We start from the raw sequence: 22668 nt of genomic DNA on the forward strand, positions 1-22668 counted from the left end.
AAGCTGATGAAAGAAAATGCCATCCTTAGTTTTTTCCAAGTTAGTATTGGGATATTTCTGGGACGAATCTGACGTAAACGACCTTTTGGCACAACGTAGTTTAAGTGACCAGATATAATATATGACATTTTACATTTTACTTCCTTAAAAATGATATATTATTCTCCCTTCTTAACCCTCTCCTTACCTACCATAGGAAAATCGTCACATTCGTTACGATGTTTTCATTCTAGTTTATTCTTTATATCACAAAGTTTAAAGAAAAGTTTTTGTTCTAGATATAAAAACTTGACACTGTGTTGTAGATCTGATTTTGCTGAACAATATTATGTATAAAATGTAAGTGTTGCTTTTCTGTTTGAGTAAGAAAAAATCTGTTTTTGTGTTGGGTTGGCCTGATGGTGCAGGCCAGATTCTGGAAATGGCTGGATAGGAGGGAGTTAATTGAAATAAAAATGTTGTCATTAGTCTCATTTCTGGGCTGTGGATTCAAAATGTTTAGCATCCAAATCTTTTAGATATAATACCCTTTCTAGGCAATGAGTCACGGATACTAAACACATTTTTTTCATGTCAAGTTTGGCTTTTTGGAATTTGACGTTAAAAACGCCGAAATGGCAACCCTGATTCAACCTCATCACAGTTTCAGCCATCAATTTCCTGTTCCTGCCGCTGTGCTAGTCGAGTCGTTCCCTGAGCTGTTGATTTTACCAGGCGTGACAGGGCGAATCAAAGCCCCAATTAGAGACCCTACCAAGACCTTTATCCCTGCTGATGCTAATTGTGCGCGTGCAGTCGCAAACGGCAATCGTGTCTTCAACGAGCGGTCCAAATGAATTCAAATTATTCAAAATTTGAGACCCATCGCCTCACAATGGTATCATGTCAGCATGCATAAGAATTTTAAGTGAATAATTAGTGCGTCATAGCGTAGCCATCGTTATGTTATAGCCTGATACAGAAATCCAAAAGAACAGGCAGTTTGACGTCATTATTTGGTTTTTGCACCGTCTAGTGAGTTGTCATTAGTAGAGCTCATGGAAACAAGTTATTTCATTGGCTGAACTATTGAATACAACTCACGATTTGTTTTCTTTTGTGGCAAAAGACTGGCATTTTGACGTCATTTTTTGGTCAGTATCAGGCCATAACTTTACGAAGGCCACGGTCATAGACACTATACATTTCTGTAATTTACTCACAACCAGCACATGACACATACCAGCAAATTACGTGTAACATAAAACGTTTATTCAAACATTTATTTAGTGAGAACTGATCATCCAAAGGTGTTCTTAAAAAATAACAAAGAAACTCCGTGTGTTGTTTCACTTTGTTGGTAGGAAACTGAAAGAAATTGTAACTACGAGATAAATACGTTCCCGTTCGGTTCTTGTTCGGTTTGGCAACACTCACTTTGCTATGATAAAACAAGAGACCGACTAAGAGGAAAGGTCAAAATGGAAGGCAAGACGGGCCGCGGAGGAAAACGGATGCACTCATTTGCAGCCTTAGGGCCGAGTCAAGAGTGGGCCCACACCATAGATATCGATGACAAGATGGCCAACGAAGAGGAATTTCCCGTGGGTCGATCAGCTGTTATTAGTGTGTCATACCGGAAGTAGCGCTTTTCGTTTGATAAATAGAAAGATTGGGCTATCAATACACTCTTCTTGTCTGAAGATTAGTTATGCGAGGTGTTATCTAAAAAAGCGATTTTCCTCCTCTCGATTAAAAATGAATCGACTTTTTCAACAGATAATTCTCACTGAGTGATTGACTTATATTAACAAAACCACCATGCTTCATACATGTTGCGTTTATAAATACAGCAATCGACCTGCGAATGATAGCACAATCGCCGTGTCCATAGATACAATCATCATGTTAAATTATCAGTACCGCTGCTTTATCGCATCGTATCGATATCTAAAAAGTCAGATATCGCCCATATTCCAGTGTGTCCAACGGCCTCCAGCACATGGAAAGGTAATAATATAGATCATCCCCATTATTAGACAATTTAAAAATACACACTTGGCCCCTTGTGTCAAGCGGTCACCCCCTACCCCCCCCCCCCTTTCCTCTCACGCTTTTCAACTGCCGCCCGCACTCATTCCCGAGTCTCTCTCACCCCATTGACCTATATTCTGTCGCATCACGGATGGATTGTGAAACAAATTTTAATGCTGCAGTAAAATGAATTTCACAGTCCGTTCGGTAATTGGATTCAGTAGTGATGTCACGCCGCCCGGCAACGGCGGCCATCTTGGTTCTGAACAAAGAAAATCATTACTTTTTATTCTTCATGCTGGCTAGAACTTTTTAAATGCCTTGTGATCAGAATGTGTAAAAGTCAAAACATGATCAAATTTATGTGTTTCCCCCCCCCCCCTCCCCTCCCTCTGGATACGCTTTTATGCTCGCCAGAGAAATATTTCATACGGCGTCCGCCATTGTTCCGATAGTTTAGAGCCAGTGTTACTAAGTTACCATGCGTCATTAGGAAGGAAGTGACGTTACGACTGTTGAAGAGTATTTGAGATAAGGAATAAGGATCAAACGTGAGCCGTGAAACTGGAACTTTGTGGATGTGTACTTTGTTCCTGTATTAGTGAGAAGAAGAGTGTTTTAGGCTCATCCGTTGAGGAAACAATGTGAACAAGTGAGAATATAGTGTGAAGTTGTAAGAAACGTTGGCCCGCTCTTTCTCGGCCCTTATTGTCTTCTTTTGTGGCGTAATGATTTTTTTTGTATCAGTATCATTATCGGACTTTAAGTTTACGAACATGACGGTGAAGAAGACGCCAAAAAAAAAAAAAAAGATTTTAATATTAAAATCTCACTCACCGTCTCAAAGTGGTCTCAAATCTCAAAATCGAGGTGACATCAATGCTGGAAACCAATTTTATAATTCGTAGTATGAAACCTTAGTTGGTTTTCTATTGTTAAATGAAGACAATGGACAAAGTGTGAAACCTGGGTTGGTTTTCTTTTGTTAAATGAAGACAATGGGCATTGAACCATAAGTCTATATATATAATAACAAGAAATGAAGAAATGAATCTCCGAGTGTCCGATTTTGGCCATGCACATGGCCATCCGACAGCCCTGGTAGACTGCGAGCACAATATATATCGATATCGATATGGCATTTTGAAATCGAAATGATTCGATATTGTCATTCATATCGATATATCGAAAAGTTAATCAGATGGGTGTGTGTGAGTGTGTGTATGTGTGTGTGTATGTGCTTGTGTGTATGAATGGTATGTTTCAGCCAAAGTAATTTGTAATTTAAGCGCTTAGAGTGTGGTGTCGCGGAGTTATAGCGCTATATAAGTTTTCAGCATTAATATTATTATTATTATCATTATTATTATTATTAGTAGTATTAGTATTAGTAGTAGTAGTAGTATTAGTAGTAGTAGTAGTAGTAGTAGTAGTAGTAGTAGTAGTAGTATTTGTAGTAGTAGTAGTAGTTAGTAGTAGTAGTAGTAGTAGTAGTAGTAGTAGTGTAGTAGTAGTAGTAGTAGTAGTATCATTATTATTATCATCATCATTATTATTATTATTATTATATTATTATTATTATTATATTATTATTATTATTATTATTATTATTATTATTGTTATTATTATTGTTATTGTTTTTTTTTTAATGTTTTGTTATTTTCTATTTTTTTTTGCCATCCCCGTTTATGAGTACTTCTCAGTAAACTGTATTAACCAGACTATAAACGTTTAAAGTTACGCATCGTTTTGTGTGTTGGTTCCTTATGTTTCCGGATGGCAATGTTGTGAGCTTCTTCACCAAGTTCATAGTATCTGTAATGTTGTGCAATAGTACTTGAAACATTTATCATAATGTATAATGTGCTCAAGGTGACCAACTAGGCTGACTTCAACTTGTGTTCATTTATGATATAATTCTAACGAAATAAAAACAAGAACAAAAACAAAAGCAAAACAAAACAGACATACACACAAGTACATCAATACACACATACACACACACACACACACACACACACACACACACACACATTACTTGTCATACTTTGACTGGCGGATCCTTACTAAACCTTAATCATATGGTCTGACAGTAAGGAAATATAAGAGGATACGCGACAAACTTACCTATACTCATTTCCGGCTCACCGGCGGTGATGACATGACATGAAGGCCGACACAAGCCATAAACTCTCAGCCTGACCGAAGCCTTAGCAAACAGTTTGTCCTTATTCACCATTTAATTGGGCATCCTTGCGATAATCAGTTGCATGGTTAAATGCTCTGAACGGAGATATTGACAATTTTAGTCAAGAGGTCAATTTTTATGGAAAATGAGTTCTCATCAAAAATCGTTAAATCAAACTTTTATCTACATATTGATGAAATATTTTAATTGAATTCTACTCCTAAATATTTTTTTAATGAAAGAAATTAGGCCTATTATATATAATTTCAACTCTTGTATTGTCAACTTTGGAAGCGATTTTCTCAAAATTAGGGTTTCACACCCTAGCCCATGCATATGACCATAACCATGAAAATTCACCCGATTTGCTTCAAATAAAGATGAAAATGCTCAGGAGACATTGGGCTTTCAAAAAATGAAAAAAAAAAATTGTCACCATGCGACTGATTATATCAGGGACGCACAGCCTTCGTGACCTCGTAGCCTGGTCGAAGCCTTCGCAAACGTTTTGTCCTGATTCACTTTTACTATTACAGATCATAACCTTCGTAAACTCGTAGCCTAACCGAAGCCTTCGCAAGTCATAGCCTGACATCATTTACTTAATCATGACGTCACGAAACACTGCACCGACCATCAAAAGGAGTCCTTGGAAAAGACTATTTATTCACATTCTCTCACCGTACTCAGGTGTAAAATGAGTACCTGGTCGTTAAATGTAATATCGCCTAACAGGCGTCATTCTCGTCCTACATGTTAATGTCAAAAGTGTTGCTGTTGCCAGGGACCTCTTGTCATTGATTGACTTATATGACTAGACCAGACACGGTAGCCAATGAGCCAACGAGAAACACAATGATGAACAGGACTGATAACTCTCCCCTCCCACCCCCACCTCCTCTTCCACTCGGATTGCTTACGAAAATTCTTCTCATCACACCTCAGAAAAAAAAATAAAGGAACAATAAAAGTTAAAATACACTTAAGCAGCACTGACATATACATACTACAATATACACACATACAATCACACGCTTACATACACACACAACACACACACAGCAAAACTAGCACATACACACCACACATACAAACACACGTGAGAATCTGGTCCAAATAACATTATGAACATTAATGCAACTCACAAACTGCTAATTTATTTCAATATGACATTTTATTCGTGTTGCATAAAACAAAATAAAAAGCACGCGGACTTCGTCACCATATTATGAATACATCAATATGCAAACTAGCATAAGGTAGTCGCATTGCATGTGTATGCAATAGATACCTAAAAACTGGCATAAGGTAATCATATTGAAAGTGTATGTTTTTTTTGTTTGCTTTTGTTTTTAAGGGTTTACGGCGCTTGCAACACATTAAAGTCATATCAGCGCCAGTAAAATTGAAGAAAATAGGATGGTAAAAAGTTCTAGAATTACAATTAAAGCACCCAAGAAAAGGTAAGACAAAGGGGAATTGGTTCAAATAAGAAACAGATGGAGATTCCAAGAGCACACTATCAAAGTACATAGTTTGAGATCACCTAAATGTCTCACACAGACACAAGCAGAGGTCCCAACAAAGAGGGATACACTCAAATGTTTACAAACCATAATAATATGTAAACAAAACATAATTCAGTGCATAACAGAGAGATGATTTACAAGGGAAAAAAATTCATCTCCCAAAACTCTAACTATACATTTGACTGTTTCCCTCCCAGCTAGGGTATCCGGCCGGGGCCTGGACAAAACCAAGTAATCTCATTCCAAGACAAAGACAGAAAGCATGTTGGAAAACAGCTATAGAGGGATAGAAGGCACAATAAGTGCCTCCCTGCCTACTATGGATCTCAGGAACCCCACCCAGGGTAACCGCATTGAATGTGTATACAAAAGATTACTAGTCAAGGGCTACTACTACTAGTAACTGTCAAGGAACTAGCATAAGGTGGTCAATGATATGCGTTTAAGTAAAATACTCATAAGCTCTGCACGCCTCACACTTTGATAGTCCGATTGATAAATTAAGTAAAAACTTATCACTCAACTGGCGGTCTAAAAATCATAACAATGAGCTAAAAGACGTCAGCTTCATTCATTCTATAAAATATACAACATAAACAATTTTATGTCACAATCTCATAAAGTAAAAATTTGCTTCTTTGTTTTGCACATACACACACATACACACACACACACACACACACACACACACACACACAAAGGCATCCATGGTTTTAGTGACGGCCATTTACAGCATGCAGTATTTTAAAAAGTATACAGATATTATATTACACTGTATGTTTTTTTTTTAAACATTAACTAAGGCTTTGTGAAAAGAGGCACATTTTGTTCGTTTTATTTTGTTTTTAAGGGTTTTACGGCGCTTGCAACACATTAAGGTCATATCAGCGCCAGTAAAAAGAAGAAAATGGGATAGTAAAAAGTTCTAGAATTACAATAAAGCATCCAAGAAAAGGGAAGACAAAGGGGAATTGGTTCACATAAGAAACAGGTGTAGATTCCAAAAGCACTCTATTAAAGTACTTAGTTTGAGATCACTAAAAGTCTCATCCAGACACAAGCACAGGTCCCCGCTAAGAGGAACACATGCAAATGTTTTACAAATCATATATAAAATAAAGAAAGCATAATACAGTGCATAACAGACAGATGATTTACAATGAAAAAAATATCTCCCAAAACTAACTATACATTCGACTGTTTCCCTCTCAGCCAGGGGATCTGGCCAGGACCAGGACAAAACCAAGTAATCTCATTCCAAGACAAAGACAGAAAGCATGTTGGAAAACAGATATAAGGGGATAGAAGACACAGTATGTACCCCCCTGCCCACTATGGGAGGTCAGGAACCCCGCCCAGGGCGCCGGTAAGAAGAGCACCCAAGAAAAAGTAAGTCAAAGGGGAACTGGTTCAAACAGGAAACACATGTAGATTCCAATAGCACATTATCAGTGTACACGGTTTAAGATCACCTAAATGTCTGTTTGTTTTTGTTTTTAATGGTTTTACGGCGCTTGCAACACATTTAGGTTATATCAGCGCCAGTAAAAAGGAAGAAAGGAAGAATAAAAAGTTCTAGAATTGCAATTAAAGCACCCAAGAGAAAGTAAGACAAAGGGGAACTGGGAACAAATAGGGATTAGATGTAGATTCCAAGAGCACACCACCAGTGTATTTAGTTTGAGATCACCTATAAGTCTCATCCGGACAAAAGCACAAAATCCAACAAAGAGGAACATACTCAAATGCTTACATTATACATTAAAAATAAATATAATGATACATAACAGAGAGATGATTTACAAGGAAAAAAATATCATCTCCAAAAACAATAACTATGCATTTGACTGTTTCCCTCCCAGCAGGGACTCCGACCAGGGCCAGGACAAAACCAAGTAATTTCATTCCAAGACAAAGATGTTTGTTTTTGTTTTTAAGGGTTTTACGGCGCTTGCAACACATTTAGGTTATATCAGCGCCAGTAAAAAGGAAGAAAATGGGATAGTAAAAAGTTATAGAATTACAATTAAAGCACCCAAGAAAAAGCAAGACAAAGGGGAACTGTTTGTTTTTTTTAGTTTTTAAGGGTTTTACGGCGCTTGCAACACATTAAGGTCATATTAGCGCCAGTAAAAAGAAAGAAAATGGGATAGTAAAAAGTTATAGAATTACAATAAAGCATCCGAGAAAAGGGAAGGCAAAGGGGAATTGGTTCAAAAAAGAAACAGGTGTAGATTCCAAAAGCACTCTATCAAAGTACTTAGTTTAAGATCACTAAAAGTCTCATCCAGACACAAGCACAGGTCCCAACTAAGAGGAACACACTCAAATGTTTACCAATCATATAATATAATGTGTAAACTAAACATAATACAATGCATAACAGAGAGATGATTTACAAGGAAAAAAATATCATCTCCCAAAACTATAACTATACATTCGACTGTTTCCCCCTCAGCCAAGGACTCTGACCAAGGTCAGGACAAAACCAAACAATCTCATTCCAAGACAAAGACAGAAAGCAATTGGAAAACAGATAAGAGGGGATAAAAGACACAGCAAGTACCTCCCTGCCCGCTATGGGAGGTAGGAACCCCACCCAGAAAGGGGAACTGATAACAAATAGGGATCAGATGTAGATTCCAAGAGCATACCACCAATGTACTTAGTTTGAAATCACCTACAAGTCTCATCCAGACACAAGCACAAATCCCAACAAAGAGGAACACACTCAAATGCCTACGTTATACATTCAAAATAAAAATAATAATACATAACAGAGAGATGATTTACAAGGGAAAACATATCATCTCCCAAAACAATAACTATGCATTTGACTGTTTCCCTCCCAGCTTGGACTCCGGCCAGTGCCAGGACAAAACTAAGTAATCTCATTCCGAGACAAAGACAGAAAGCATGTTGGAAAACAGATATAAGGGGATAGAAGACACAGTATGTGCCTCCCTGCCCGCTATGGGAGGTCAGGATCCCCACCCAGCAAGACAAAGACAGAAAGCATGTTGGAAAACAGATATAAGGGGATAGAAGACACAGTATGTACCCCCTGCCTACTATGGGAGGTCAGGAACCCCACCCAGTCCCTAAATGTCTCATCCTGACTCAAGCACAGGTCCCCACCAAGAGGAATACACTCAAATGTTTACAAATCATAATTATATATAATAATATGTAAAACTAAAAATAATACAGTGCACATCAGAGAGATGATTTACAAGACAAAAAATATCATCTCCCAAAACTCTAACTATACATTTGACTGTTTCCCTCCCAGCCAAGGACTCTGGCCAGGGCCAGGACAAAACCAAGTAGTCTCATTCCAAGACAAAGACAGAAAGCAAATTGGAAAACATAAATTAGGGGATAGAAGACACAGTAAGTGCCTCCCTGCCCACTTTGGTAGGCCGGGAACCACACCCATAAGCATATGTTTCCATCCATAGCAAGCACGCCTGGGGCACACGAGGCACGGTTTCATTGTCACTTTGACATAGCTTGTAGTATACAGAAAATTAATTAAATAAATGTAAAATATGAATAAAATGTAAGAATTGGAAGAAGAAAATAAAATAACCTAATAGATAAAAATTGTTCATATATAAAAGATTCTATTAAAAAATTTGTAATCAAAACAGTAAAGTCCATATCAAAATAAAAGGTTTTACAAAATGGAAGTGCAAGTTTTCTTTGGGGTGACAATGGTGGAAGTAAATTTGACCTATTACTATTATATTTAACCAACTACTTAACTGTCGTGCTCCGGAAAAATTTGTATTCAAAATTTGACTGAAAACTTATCATTCAAATATCAATCGATTTTTAAATGACCTTCGTCTTGAGCAAAACTCTCAAACCTGGGACATTGCTGTTTTTGTTTGTTTTTGTTTTTAAAAGTTTTACGGCACTTGCAACACATTTAGGTCAGTCTTATCAGTGCCAGTAAAAAGGAAGAAAATAGGATAGCAAAAAGTTATAGAATTACAATGAAAGTGGCCAAGAAAGGGAAGACAAAAGGGGAACTGGTTCATATAGGAAACAGATGTAGATTCCAAGAGCACACTATCAAAGTACTTAGTTTGAGACCACCTAAAAGTCTTATCCAGACACAAGCACAGGTCCCGTCTAAGAGGAATACACTCAAATGTTGACTAATCATATATAACATATAAACAGTGCATAACAAAGAGATGATTTACAAGGAAAAAAATATTATCTTCCGAAACTAACTATACATTTGACTGTTTCCCTCTCAGACAGGAAATCCGGACCAGGACAAAACCAAGTAATCTCATTCCAAGACAAAGACAGAAAGCAAGTTGGAAAACAGGTATAGGGGGATAGAAGACGCAGGAAGTACCTCCATGCCCACCCAGTGGGATATTGTGAAGTCTTCTTTGAGGTCCCAGGTTTGAGTTTTTGTCAAGATGAGATGTCATTTAAATCGATCAATATTTCAAAGACAAGTTTTCTGGCCAAATTTTTAAATACATGTTTTTCCATAGTACGACAATTAACTGTATAAACAGTATTATCTGAGAATGAATGTGATGCTTGAAATTCGTTTTTTGTTTTGTTTTTAAGGGTTTTACGGCACTTGCAACACATTAAGTCATATCAGCAACAGTAAAAAGGAAAAAATTGGAATAGTAAAAAGTTCTAGAATTACAATTAAAGCACCCAAGAACAAGGAAGACAAAGGGTTTTTGAAGATTTTACAGCACTTGTGGCACATGTAGGTCATTTTATCACCAGAAAAAAGGAAGAAAATTTTATAGTAAAAAAAGTTATAGATCCACAATTGAAATCACATGTGAAAAAGTAAGACAAATAAGGAATAGGGGTAGTTGTTTGTTTGTTTTTAAGGGTTTTACGGCGCTTGCAACATATTTAGATTATATCAGCGCCAGTAAAAAGGGATAGTAAAAAGTTCTAGAATTACAATTAAAGCACCCAAGAGTAAGTAAGGCAAAGGGAAACTGGGAACAAATAGGGATAAGATGGAGATGCGAAGAGCATCTCAACAATGTACTTATATTACTATAAGTCTCATCCAGACATAGGCAAAAGATCACACCAAGTGGAATACACTTAAATGTTTACAAACCATTATATATTCAAAATAAAAAGTGTAACAGTACATGACAGAAAGATGATTTACAAGGAAAACAATATCATCTTCCAAAACTATAACCATACATTTGACTGTTAACCATACATTTGACTGTTTCCCTTCCAGTCAAGGACTCCAGTCAGGGCTCGGATAAAACTAAGTAATCTCATTCCAAGACAAAGACGGGGAAAGCAATTTGGAAAACAGATATAAGGGATAGAAGACAACAGCGTGACCTCTTACCCACCATGGGAGGTCAAAGACCCCACCCAGACAAAACCAAGTAATCCCATTCCAAGACAAAGAAAGAAGGCAACTCGGAAAGCGATTTTGTTTTAAATTGAGCTTTTGTATAGCGCAATATCCACTAAACAGGCTCAAAGCACTTTACAAGGGGTCCTTGGCCAACAGCAACATTTAACATTTAGGACGGGACTTGACGCCTGTTAGGCGAAATTAAAATTTTTACAAGACAAAAAATATCATCTCCCAAAACTACAACTATACATTCGACTGTTTCCCTCCTAGCCAAGGACTCCGGCCAGGGCCAGGACAAAACCAAGTAATCTCATTCCAAGACAAAGACAGAATGCAAGTTGGAAAACAAATTATAAGGGGATAGAAGACACAGTAAGTACCTCCCTGGCCACTACGGGAGGTCAGGAACCCCACCCAGTTATTAACTGCATAACAAATTAACCTTGTTTTTGTCGGCTGAAGAGTTCTTTGATCCCACAACATTCATTGATACAATATTTGCTCTTTATTGAAGCTGCTGCATAGGATTTTATTTTATATTTATAAAGTATGTTAACATACTTATAGGCAGAGAAGGCACGGACAGTCATGTGATCACCATTTGTGTTTACGAGTGTGTGTGTGCGTGAGAATGAATAATTCAAAGCAAATCATTATCTTATCAGACAACCGGAATGGTTTCTTAGAAGCCATTTAATTTTCTCTGACTGTAAATAAGATATCAAAAAAAAAAAAAAAGAAAGAGAAAAAGGAATATCAAAATTTACTTTTTATATTTACAAATACAAATCTTTTTTTAAATATATATTTACACATCCTTATCATTTTTTTATATTTACAGATCCTTATCATTTTTTGATGTTTACACACATATCATTTTTTGAAATTTACACACTCATGTAATTTTTTTATGTTTACACACACATACTACATTTGATATTTAGACACACGTGTCATTAAAAAAAATGTTTACACATGCATATCATCTTTTATATTTACACACTCATGTCATTTTTTGATGTTTCCACACACATACAACTTTTGATATTTAGACACACATTCATTTTTTAAAATGTTTACACACACACATCATTTTTGATATTTACACACTAATGTAATTTTTTGATGTTTACACACACATACTACTTTTGATATTTAAACACACGCGTCATTTAAAAAAATGTTTACACACATATATCATTTTTGATATTCACACAGACACACACATCATTTATCAAGCACTAGTTAAATAATCATTCACATGTAAGGCATCAAATTGTAAAATAAATTATTGATAACTTTGTACAATATAAGCCTCCATCTCGGTGTACAAACGCATTGTCAAAATTGCATAGTAAAATAAATAAATAAATAAAGCATTGTTGCATGATGTGATAAAACTCATAATAAATAACATTTTCTTAAGCAATGAACTATGGTCAACAAACAATGAGGACAAATTGAAACAATATTCTGATTTCAAAAGATACCTCCTTTAACCAAATCTATGGTAAGTATTTTAATGGATTGGGGGTGGGAGGGAAGGTGAGGGGGAGGAACAAAAGGAAATTTGTGTCTTATCGGGAATTGGCCTACATCGGAAAATCAATCAATTTTTTTTTTCTTCAAAACTTTCGATTGATTACTATATCCTATTTTTTTGTTGAGATTTTGAAGATTTCTTAAAAAAGAATTGAGTTATTCTGACCAGATGTGTAACCGTTGATATGACGAAAATCTAAGATATCAAAGTCTTTTCTGTTTTTCATTCTCATAAAGTTTTGATTTGCTTCAAACTCAAACCGGATGATAGGAAAAAGTAAACATTAAATGATAATAAATTAAAATGAAATTTTGAAAATTGAAATCATAAAATCTTAAACAACAAAAACTTTGGCAAAATCATTTTCTACAAAACTGCAGAACCAATCAGCAGACATTGAAAGAAAATGAAGACAGTATATTCAAAATGAATTCAATCACAAAACAAATATGGAACACGAAATAAATAAATTTATATTTCCTTTTCATGAATGACTTGGTAAAAACTTAAACTTGAGCATTTTCTATGGCGCAATATCTATTAAGCATGCTCAAAGCATTTCACTGGGTGGCCTCAGCCAACAGCAACACTTACCTTAAGGATGAGAAATGATGCCGGTTAGACAATATTACATTTTTTATCCAACAGAGACAACGTTGTTATCAGACAGGTCCTCATTTTACACCTGAGTACGGTGAGAGAATGTGAGTTAAAAACCTATTCTCAGGACTTAACTATGGAACAGAATTTGAACCCTGCATAACCGCAGAAACAGGAAATGCAAATAAAAAATACTACTCAATTCATTGTAATCACAATACGGCAACTCCAATAAAACAAGAAATATCACTCAACCATTATGTTTTTATGTTTCCATATTCACGACTCAAACTCCTTGCGTGGTACAAAATATTTGCTATTATGAGTATCACAAAGATGTAACCGTTTGACAAATCTGTTTAGCCTCCGCTCTCGAATTCTGACTCAAATATCCACTACTTCCTGTAACACCGTGGTCACACGATGCGGTCATCATCGGGGAATGACTACGACTGTGACTATTTGACCGCAGTGAATTCAACGACCGATGACTTCCCTGGTGATTATGCGGAAAAGACGACGACGTTAAATGCCTGTCTGAACAATTCCCGCATGACGCTTTAGTATTGACACCTCCCAGCAAACTGCTAACTCCACTCTCCTCTTCTCCTGCTCCTAAATCCTCGAAAAAATCTTCAGAATGAACGTCTGCCTTTGTATTGTAGTTGTAACCGTGGAGATGGTTGTGGTGACTCTCATTGCCCCAAGTGTTATTGGAGGCCACGTCCAAGTCATTCAATTGTTTACCACTGCAATTATCCACATTTCCTATCACCATTCCAGATGAAGGCCGGGACATCCAGCCAGTTCCTATTCCACACGTATGAATACCACAGGACATACTGTTACTCAACATAACACCCGAGCACCTTGATGAAGACCTCGAGGAGGTCGGTGACTTTTTACTCGACGTTGAAGGACGAGTCATTTTATTTGCGAAGGATGGGAAACTCGGAACTGGAAAATTTTTCTTTTTGGTGGAGGTCATTGGTTTATCGTGCATGCTATGTGATCGAGCCCTGGAATGGTAAGAACCAAAGGGGAGCATGGAGGATGCTGAGTTGGAATTGTGGGTAAGTTGGGTATTGGCAGCGGTAGCGACAGGAATCTCGAGCGAGTCGCTGTCTTCGTGTGCAACGCTGAACGCTGGTGCATCCAGACAGGGAGAGAGATAGCTGGAATTGATGTGAAGTTCTGTGAGGAGGGCGGTGAGATCTGGACGGAAATCGGAATTGTAGGACATGCACCACTTGATGAAGGTTTGGCTGGAAAGAGAGATATGTAAACATGTAAACCACTTGATGAAGGTTTGGCTGGAGAAAGAGAGAGAGAGAGAGAGAGAGGAGAGACGAGAGAGAGAAGAGTGAGAGAGAGAGAGAGAGGATGTAAACATGTTAACCACTTGATGAAGGTTTGGCTGGAAAGAGAGATATGTAAACATGTAAACCACTTGATGAAGGTTTGGCTGGAGAAAGAGAGAAGATGTAAACATGTAAACAACTTGAAGAAGGTTTGGCTGGAGAGAGAGAGATGTAAACATGTTAACCACATGATGAAGGTTTGGCTGGAAAGAGAGAGACATAAACATGCAAACCATTTGATGAAGGTTTGGCTGGAGAGAGAGAGAGATAGAGAGAGAGAGAGAGAGAGAGAGAGAGAGAGAGAGAGAGAGAGAGAGAGAGAGAGAGATGTAAACATGTAAACCACTTGATGAAGGTTTGGCTGGAAAGAGAGAGATGTAAACGTGTAAACCACTTGATGAAAGTTTAGAAAGTTTGGCTGGAGAAAGAGAAGATGTTATCATGTAAACCACTGATGAAGGTTTGGCTGGATAAAGAGAGAAGATGTAAACATGTAAACCACTTGATGAAGGTTTGGCTGGAGAAAGAGAGAGAGATGTAAACATGTTAACCACATGAAGGTTTGGCTGGAAAGAGAGAGACGTGAACATGTAAACCATATTATGAAGGTTTGCGCGAGAGAGAGAGAGAGAGGAGGAGAGAGAGGAGAGGAGAGAGGAGAGAGAGAGAGAGGAGAGAGAGAGAGAGAGAGAGAGAGAGAGAGAAGAGAGAGAGAGAGAGAGAGAGAGAGAGAAGAGAGAGAGAGAGAGAGAGAGAGAGAGAGAGAGAGAGAGAGAGAGAGAGAGAGAGAGAGAGAGAGAGGAGAGAGAGAGAGAGAGAGGAGAGAGAGAGAGAGAGAGAAGAGAGAGAGAGAGGAGAGAGAAGAGAGAGAGAGAGAGAGAGAGAGGAGAGAGAGAGAGGAGAGAGAGAGAGAGAGAGAGAGGAGAGAGAGAGAGAGGAGAGGAGAGAGAGAGAGAGAGAGGAGAGAGAGAGGAGAGAGAGAGAGAGAGAGAGAGAGAGAGAGAGAAGGAGAGAGAGGAGAGGAGAGAGAAGAGGAGAGAGAGAGAGAGAGAGAGGAGAGAGAGAGAGAGAGAGAGAGAGAGAGAGAGAGAGAGAGAGAGAGAGAGAGGATTTAAACTTGTAAAACATTGAAAAAGAATGGTCAATTTTGACTTACATTGCCATATGATTAGCACTGTTTACATCACCTTTTACATTGTGTTAAATACTTTAAGTGAATGTTGTATACCATGCTATTTGAGATTCTTCTTTTTCTTCTTCCATTTTGTACTCGCCCCCTTTTATGGAGAATCACTCTGCAAAACTATAAACCATCCATATGGACACAAGAAAAAAATCCAACATCAGATAACAATTTCATTTTCACTGTCACACAAAAGGAAACCATTCTCACAGTTTGTGACTGTTGTTGTGATTTTGTAGTCGAATGAAAGAACATGTGTGACACTAAAAAAACTACTGTAAAGCACACCTGAGCACTATTTGTGGATACTGGCGCTATATCAAATAATTATATTAATAATTTGTTTTTTTAATTTAAAAAAATTGCTTATTGAATTCAAACTTAGTGATTCTGTCTCTCTTTCTGCGGCTATGTGGTCTTGTGGTATGACACTCGCTTTCAGATCGGAACGTCCTGGGTTCAAGCCTTGTTTGGCGCATAGTTGAGTCCTTGGAAAAGACTCTTCACTCACATTCTCTCATCGTACACATTTGTGAAATGAGTACCTGGCTGCCAACAACGTTTTCTCTGTCAGAAAAAAATTGTAATATCACCTAACAGGCATCATGTCTCGTTCTTCTATATGTTACATGTTGCTATTGGTCAGGGACCCTTTGTAAACCGCTCTGAGCACATTTAGTGGATATTGCACTATATAAAAGCTCTAGTTTTTTTGCTTTGTTTTCTTTTTGCATGTATGAAGTGTTTCTGGCCCAAACCTCTGAGTCACGCTTGTGAATCGCTTGCATTTCTAGAGAAATTGTTTGCAATACGCCTGGCTGCTCTTTGTATTATGTCGTTATGCGCCCTTGTATTTAAAGGCATTTCAAGGTTAGTCTTAGATTCAGCCTTCAATTAAGATTAAAGTAAAGAGCCTTTTCCAAGGACTCAACTACGCACTGTGCGAGGCTCGAACCCAGGACCTTCCGATCCAAAAGTGAGTGTCATACTACAAGACCACATAGCCGCACTAAGATAAAAAAAAAAAAATCACATAATTTACGTCAATCTCTTAAAAATTTGCTGCTTGGCCCATTTCAGGGCTTATCAAATAAAAATAAATACATGTTGAATCGGAGATTTATTTCAATTCAAGATGAAACTAGAAATTCTTTTTATAAAATTATCTTGACACCATAATGAGATTGGATTTGAAGTGACTGGATCCAGGTCAACACTTACAGATCCCTTGGGCATTTGTCTGGCAGAGGAAGAGGAAGTCCCCGCCCGACGTAGTCCAGAACTTCCTTGTTGGACATGCCCTGATAGGGAAAACTCCCAAAGGTCACAATCTCAAAGACTAAGACACCAAAGGACCAAATGTCAGACTTGGCCGTGTAGATTCCGTCCTTCAGACTTTCTGGGGCCGTCCATCGGACCGGTAACATGCCTGGTGACGAGGGGTGAAAAAAATGACAAAATAAACACAAGCATAAAATCTCAGTGCTGCCAACCCTAGTCAATGAAAATGTGTACAATGGCGAACCAAAATGAGTCAACCTTACTGCTGATATGCGGTCTTGTTGTATGATACTCACTTTCGAATCAGAAGGTCCTGGGTTCGAGCCTCACTTGGCCCATAGTTGAGTCTTTGGAGTAGGCTCTTTACTCATATTCTCTCACCGTACTCAGGTGTAAAATGAGTACCTAGCCGTTGTCTCTGTCCGAAAAAAAAATGTAACATCGCCCAACAGGCGCCATGTCCCGTCCTAAATGTTAAATGTTGCTGTTAGCCAGGGCCCCTTGTAAAGTGCTTTGAGCACATGTAGTGGATATTGTGCTATATAAAAGCTCAATTAAAAGAATTTTTTTTTTTTAATAAATGCGTACAATCCTGCAAAAATGATAATCAACGCGAAGCTAGAGCTTTTATATAGCGCAATTCCTACTAAATGTGCTCAAAGCGCTTTACAAAGGGTCCCTGACCAACAGCAACACGTAACATGTAGAATGAGACATGAAGCCTGTTAGGCAATATTACAATTTTTTCCGACAGAGACAACGCTGTTGATGGCCAGGGACTCATTTTACACCTGACTTCAGTGAGAGAATGTGAGTAAAGAGTCTTTTCCAAGGACTCAACTATGCGCCGAGCAAGGCTCAAACCCAGAACCTTCCGATCCGAAAGCGAGTGTCATACCACAAGACCACATAGCCGCTAAATCTGATGACGGTAGCAATAATATAGTTGACATTTAAATTAATGAATAAACTTACTCTTATATAAATAGTATCCACTTCCAGAATCCATATAAATCTAATTTGACCTTACTTAGCCAGCTATCATATTGACCTCCCTGCATGAACTTCCGGGTCAAAATATAGATTAAAGTGTTTAAGTACACCAAAAGAATGTATGATTGTTATTTAATAATGTGTACAATCCTCAGCAAAATGCATACCATGAAAGAAAATGCGTATTAATGCGAATTGTTTTATGTAAAGTTGGCAGCACTGAAATCTATATCTGTGACCAACTTAAACAGTAATACAACAGGTGGGTGAAATGCTTCAAACAAATTTATACTGAACTATAAGAAACTTGGGTTAAAACCTTAAATTTCTGTTTCTTGTAACTTTTATATCCCTTTTTAGCACCTGGCTGACTCGAATATATTATAATACCGTTTTGACCATTTCCCCCATAGCTGAAAAACCCAGTCAGAGCTAGAGCAAAACCAAGTCATTTTTATGCCAGGAGAAGGAGAGACAGGCGGAGAATCAGATATGTGTGTGTGTGTGTGTGGGGGGGGGGGGGGGGGGGGGGGAGAGGAGATAGAAGAGACAACAAGAGGTGACCTACCAGTCAATCATGAAAGTGCAAGAGAGCCCATGCCTAATTTAAATTGCCTAAGTATGGAACAACATTTTTTTTCTAAATCACAAGAAAAAATACACATTTTAGACAACCAAATCCTCACCTTTTCTTTCAAATCTGTAAATATCCGTATCCGACATGTGTCTTGTCATTCCAAAGTCTCCGATCTTGACCGTTTTGTTGGCGTGGACAAGACAGTTACGGCATGCTAAATCCCTGGGGAAAATCAACCAAAATTGGAACAAATAAAATCAAAACTTGGTCATAGCTTCCTTGAAAACAAAAATAAATTTGAAAACTGAAGTGTGGCTTAGTGGTCTCGTGGTATGACACTCGCTTTCGGATCGGAAGGTCCTGGGTTCGAGCCTCGCTCAGCGCATAGTTGAGTCCTGGAGAAGGCTCTTTATTCACATTCTCTCATGTACTCAGGTGTAAAATGAGTGCCTGTCCGTTAATACGTTGTATCTGTCCGAAAAAAAATTGTAATATCGCCTAAAAGGCGTCATGTCCTGTCCTACATGTTAAATGTTTCTGTTGGCCAGGGACCCCTTGTAAAGCGCTTTGAGCATGTTTAGTGGATAATGCGCTTTATAAAAGCTCAATTTTTTAAATTTTTTTTAAAAACTGAAGTATACACAGGGTATATTGAACAATCTGTTCACGATATTAAATGATGCTCCAGTGATAATAAGGCTCCATTCTTTCTTTCCAATTTCAATGTGTCCATTTATGAATAAAATAAATCTCTATTTTTTAAGTTATCTTTCTTACTAACTATCGTTTTATATTGGAAACAAGCCATTCTTATCAAGGACAGAATGACAGGACAAAACATGACCAAAAAACAAAGCAAAAAAAAACAAAACAAAAAAAACAACAAAGAAAAACAAAAATCAAAAAGCTCAAGTTAAAAATAAATCATAAAGTAAAAACACAGGCCCTGCTACATATTCCTTAACAAAACAATCTTCTCCTCTCTATCATCTCTTAAAGGGGGTCATGATAGCTCATTTGATAGAGCACTTGTTTCACATGCAAACGGACCAAGTCAATCCTGGGTGTAGTCGAGGATTTTTTCTGACACCCCTGCCTGTCCACCCAGCAGTGAATGGGTAGCAGAGTCTGTTAGATTTTGTGAAAAGTACTTTGCGATAGACTACCATCCTATCCAAAGGATAGCAAGCAATTGCTATTGTCTGTTTCACGCCTTAGAAACCGGGATAAATTCCAATTCTATGGGCCAAATGGCTCTGAAGGACTACATATTATAAAATACAAGTATTCGAAGCCCTTACCTGTGTACATACTTGTTGGAATGCAGATAATCCAACCCCCGGGCCACGTCAATGGCCATTTGAGTCAGACGTTCAGGCTGAGTGTCTTCTGCTTCCTTGACCCCTTGACCAACCAGGTGTCGACGAGACAGCAGGAATGTCTTCAAATTACCTGGAAAAAGACAGAGACGGAAAAATGATGATAAAATGAACTTTAATTATCCTGAATGGAAATTATAATTTACTATCACATTGATATGTAACCCAAGATGTTTCCACGGTCTGGTCATGCATTCATTCATTCAATAGACTTAAAATAAAGACCAAAACAACCAGCATTCTAACATAATACGTTTGTAAGTAAATAAAATTCAAAAAGTATTCTTCATGATATATCCTATGAAGAAAGATGAAAGATGTCTGGGTCTTCCAACATTAAGACATCCGTGAGTTGTAGCAGATTATACAATGTTCAAGAAATGAAGTGAGTAGGAAAGTCCTAGAAGACAATAGAGAATAAAAATCTCGCGCAGCGATGGGGGTTCGAACCCGTGACCTTACTGGTACAACAACTCTGCCTGGCCGGGGAGAGCGTGGTTCTACTGTCTGAGCTATCCACCACTCCAAAAAAAAGTGGTTTCAAACTCTTATGTCTATCTTGAGCCATTCTCCTCAACTTCTTGAGGCCATGGGTGCTACACAAATACGTCGCGAAGTTTGTTATCCAGCATTTATGCTTAATGGCCATATTCTCAACACACACATGTAACATAGAAACAATTGCTGCTTAACTCACTTTTTGAATTAATTCTATACAATGTTCCTACCGTGTAACATAAATTCTTTGATGACATTAACGATTTTTCATGTAACCCAAGAGTTGTACCACATTATACAATGTACCTACCATGTAACATGAATTCCATGATGGAATAAACGACATCCTTGGTCCAGACACCCAAAAGTTGTACCACATTAAACAATATACTTACCATGTAACATGAATTCCATGATGGCATAAACGACTTCCCTGGTACAGACACCCAAGAGTTTGACCACATTTGGATGCTTCAGCTTCTTCATCATGTTCACTTCGCTCAGAAACTCCAGCTGTCGACACAACACATCAATTCATCTTATTAAAAACAAACTCTCACATTTTTCCAATCAAAATTCTAAGAATCACCAGACTACCAGTTTAATCCAGGTAAATAAAAAATTCTCAATTTTAAGTTTTAACTATTCTTATGCTGTAAAGACATCCAGCTGTTGGAAAACATTTCAAAATGCTTTTCTTTTTTCTTTGTTTTAAATCTGACATTTTTTTTCAAACAAAAACAAGTAAAAAGACAAGAAATGTATTTTCCCCTTTGATTTATTTTTTCTACAAATGAAATTTTCAGAAAAAATAATTTTTACTTCACACAGGAAAATCTGTGACTGTGCGAATGAAAGTTAATTTTTGTTGGTAGAAAAAAATTGTAACTTTATATTGTAATTGACGACCACAAACAGACACTAAAAATTCAAAATGTTGAACCCATTAACGAGTAAAACAAAAATATTTTCATAAATTTTCCTCTACAGTTTAGATAAAATGTCAGAATCTTGGCCAGGAGGTCGGCAGGGGGAGGAGGGGGGATTGGTAATGGAACCGAATTTAGAACATTAACTTCAACAAAGCAAGGTTAAATTTCATAGACTATCACTTGCTGAAAAAATCAACTTGTTATAACTTAAGTCGAAAAAGTTGATCAGAATGCCTCTTAACCAAAACAACTGCTTAATTGGGACAATGTCTGATTAATGTTGATGTTCCAATTAAGAGGTTTCAACTGCATTTTTACTAAAATGGCTGTTATCCTATTCAAACTCACTTTTTCCTCCACTTTGAAATCTGGTTTGAGAGTTTTGACAGCAACAGACACCCATCCGTCATTCTCGATGTACATCTCTCCTCCCATCACAGTCCCTGGAATGGAAAACAATTTATAAAGAATAAATGACTCGGGTAGAATTAAAGATGAAAGTCCACAAAGACTTAATGGTTTTGTAGCTTATAAATTAGACTCCTATTACTTAGCTTCAGATACTAAATACATTACAAATCAATTTCCTTTGGAACTAAAATTACTTATCACAAATAAAACCCCCCAAAACAACTGGTGATGAAAAACAAAAACCTACCAAAAGCTCCTTCCCCTAGTTCCCTATTGAGGACAATGTCCTTCCGTGCCACCTCCCAGTCGTCAACCAATAGAATGAATCGATCCTCCTCTTTGAGAAGACCCAACTCCTTCATTCGGTCGTGAGTCACTCGGTACTCACTCATCTTCACATTCCTCCTGTGATAACAAATAAAATAAATGGAAACAGTAAAATATCACAAAACAAGCAAAAATGTAACTTGACTCATATTACTTAGCTTCATATACTAAATATATTACAAACCAAATTCTATGTGGTCTTGTGGTATGACACTCGCGTTTGGATAGGAAAGTCCCGAGTTCGAGCCTCACTCGGCGCATAGTTGGAGTCCTTGGAAAAGGCTCTTCACTCACATTCTCTCACCATACTCAGGTGTAAAATGAGTACCTGGCCATTAACAGCGTTGTCTCAGTCCGAAAAAAATTGTAATATCGCCTTATAGGTGTCATGTAATGCCCTACATGTTAAGTGTTGCTGTTGATCAGGGACCCCTTGTAAACCGCTTTGAGCATGTTTAGTGAATATT

General features: G+C 37.6%; 1 protein-coding gene across 1 annotated transcript in view; it reads right to left on the bottom strand.

The window, feature by feature from the left end:
- Positions 1-9339: 9339 nt before the first annotated feature.
- The window catches only part of LOC144977356 (uncharacterized), a 65964-nt gene continuing 52635 nt past the window's right edge, over positions 9340-22668 (bottom strand). The window contains exons 19-25 of the mRNA XM_078922457.1: positions 22122-22279; positions 21812-21906; positions 20927-21044; positions 19956-20106; positions 18764-18876; positions 17025-17232; positions 9340-14524 (exon numbers count right to left, since the gene is read on the bottom strand). Coding sequence (XP_078778583.1) covers positions 13588-14524; positions 17025-17232; positions 18764-18876; positions 19956-20106; positions 20927-21044; positions 21812-21906; positions 22122-22279 — 1780 coding nt within the window. The 3' untranslated portion in view covers positions 9340-13587. The remainder of the gene's footprint in view (positions 14525-17024; positions 17233-18763; positions 18877-19955; positions 20107-20926; positions 21045-21811; positions 21907-22121; positions 22280-22668) is intronic.

This window comes from Berghia stephanieae, chromosome 7 (assembly GCF_034508935.2).
Source record: "Berghia stephanieae isolate SIO BIC M18660-M18661 chromosome 7, UCSD_Bste_1.3, whole genome shotgun sequence".
Classification (NCBI taxonomy): domain Eukaryota; kingdom Metazoa; phylum Mollusca; class Gastropoda; order Nudibranchia; family Aeolidiidae; genus Berghia; species Berghia stephanieae.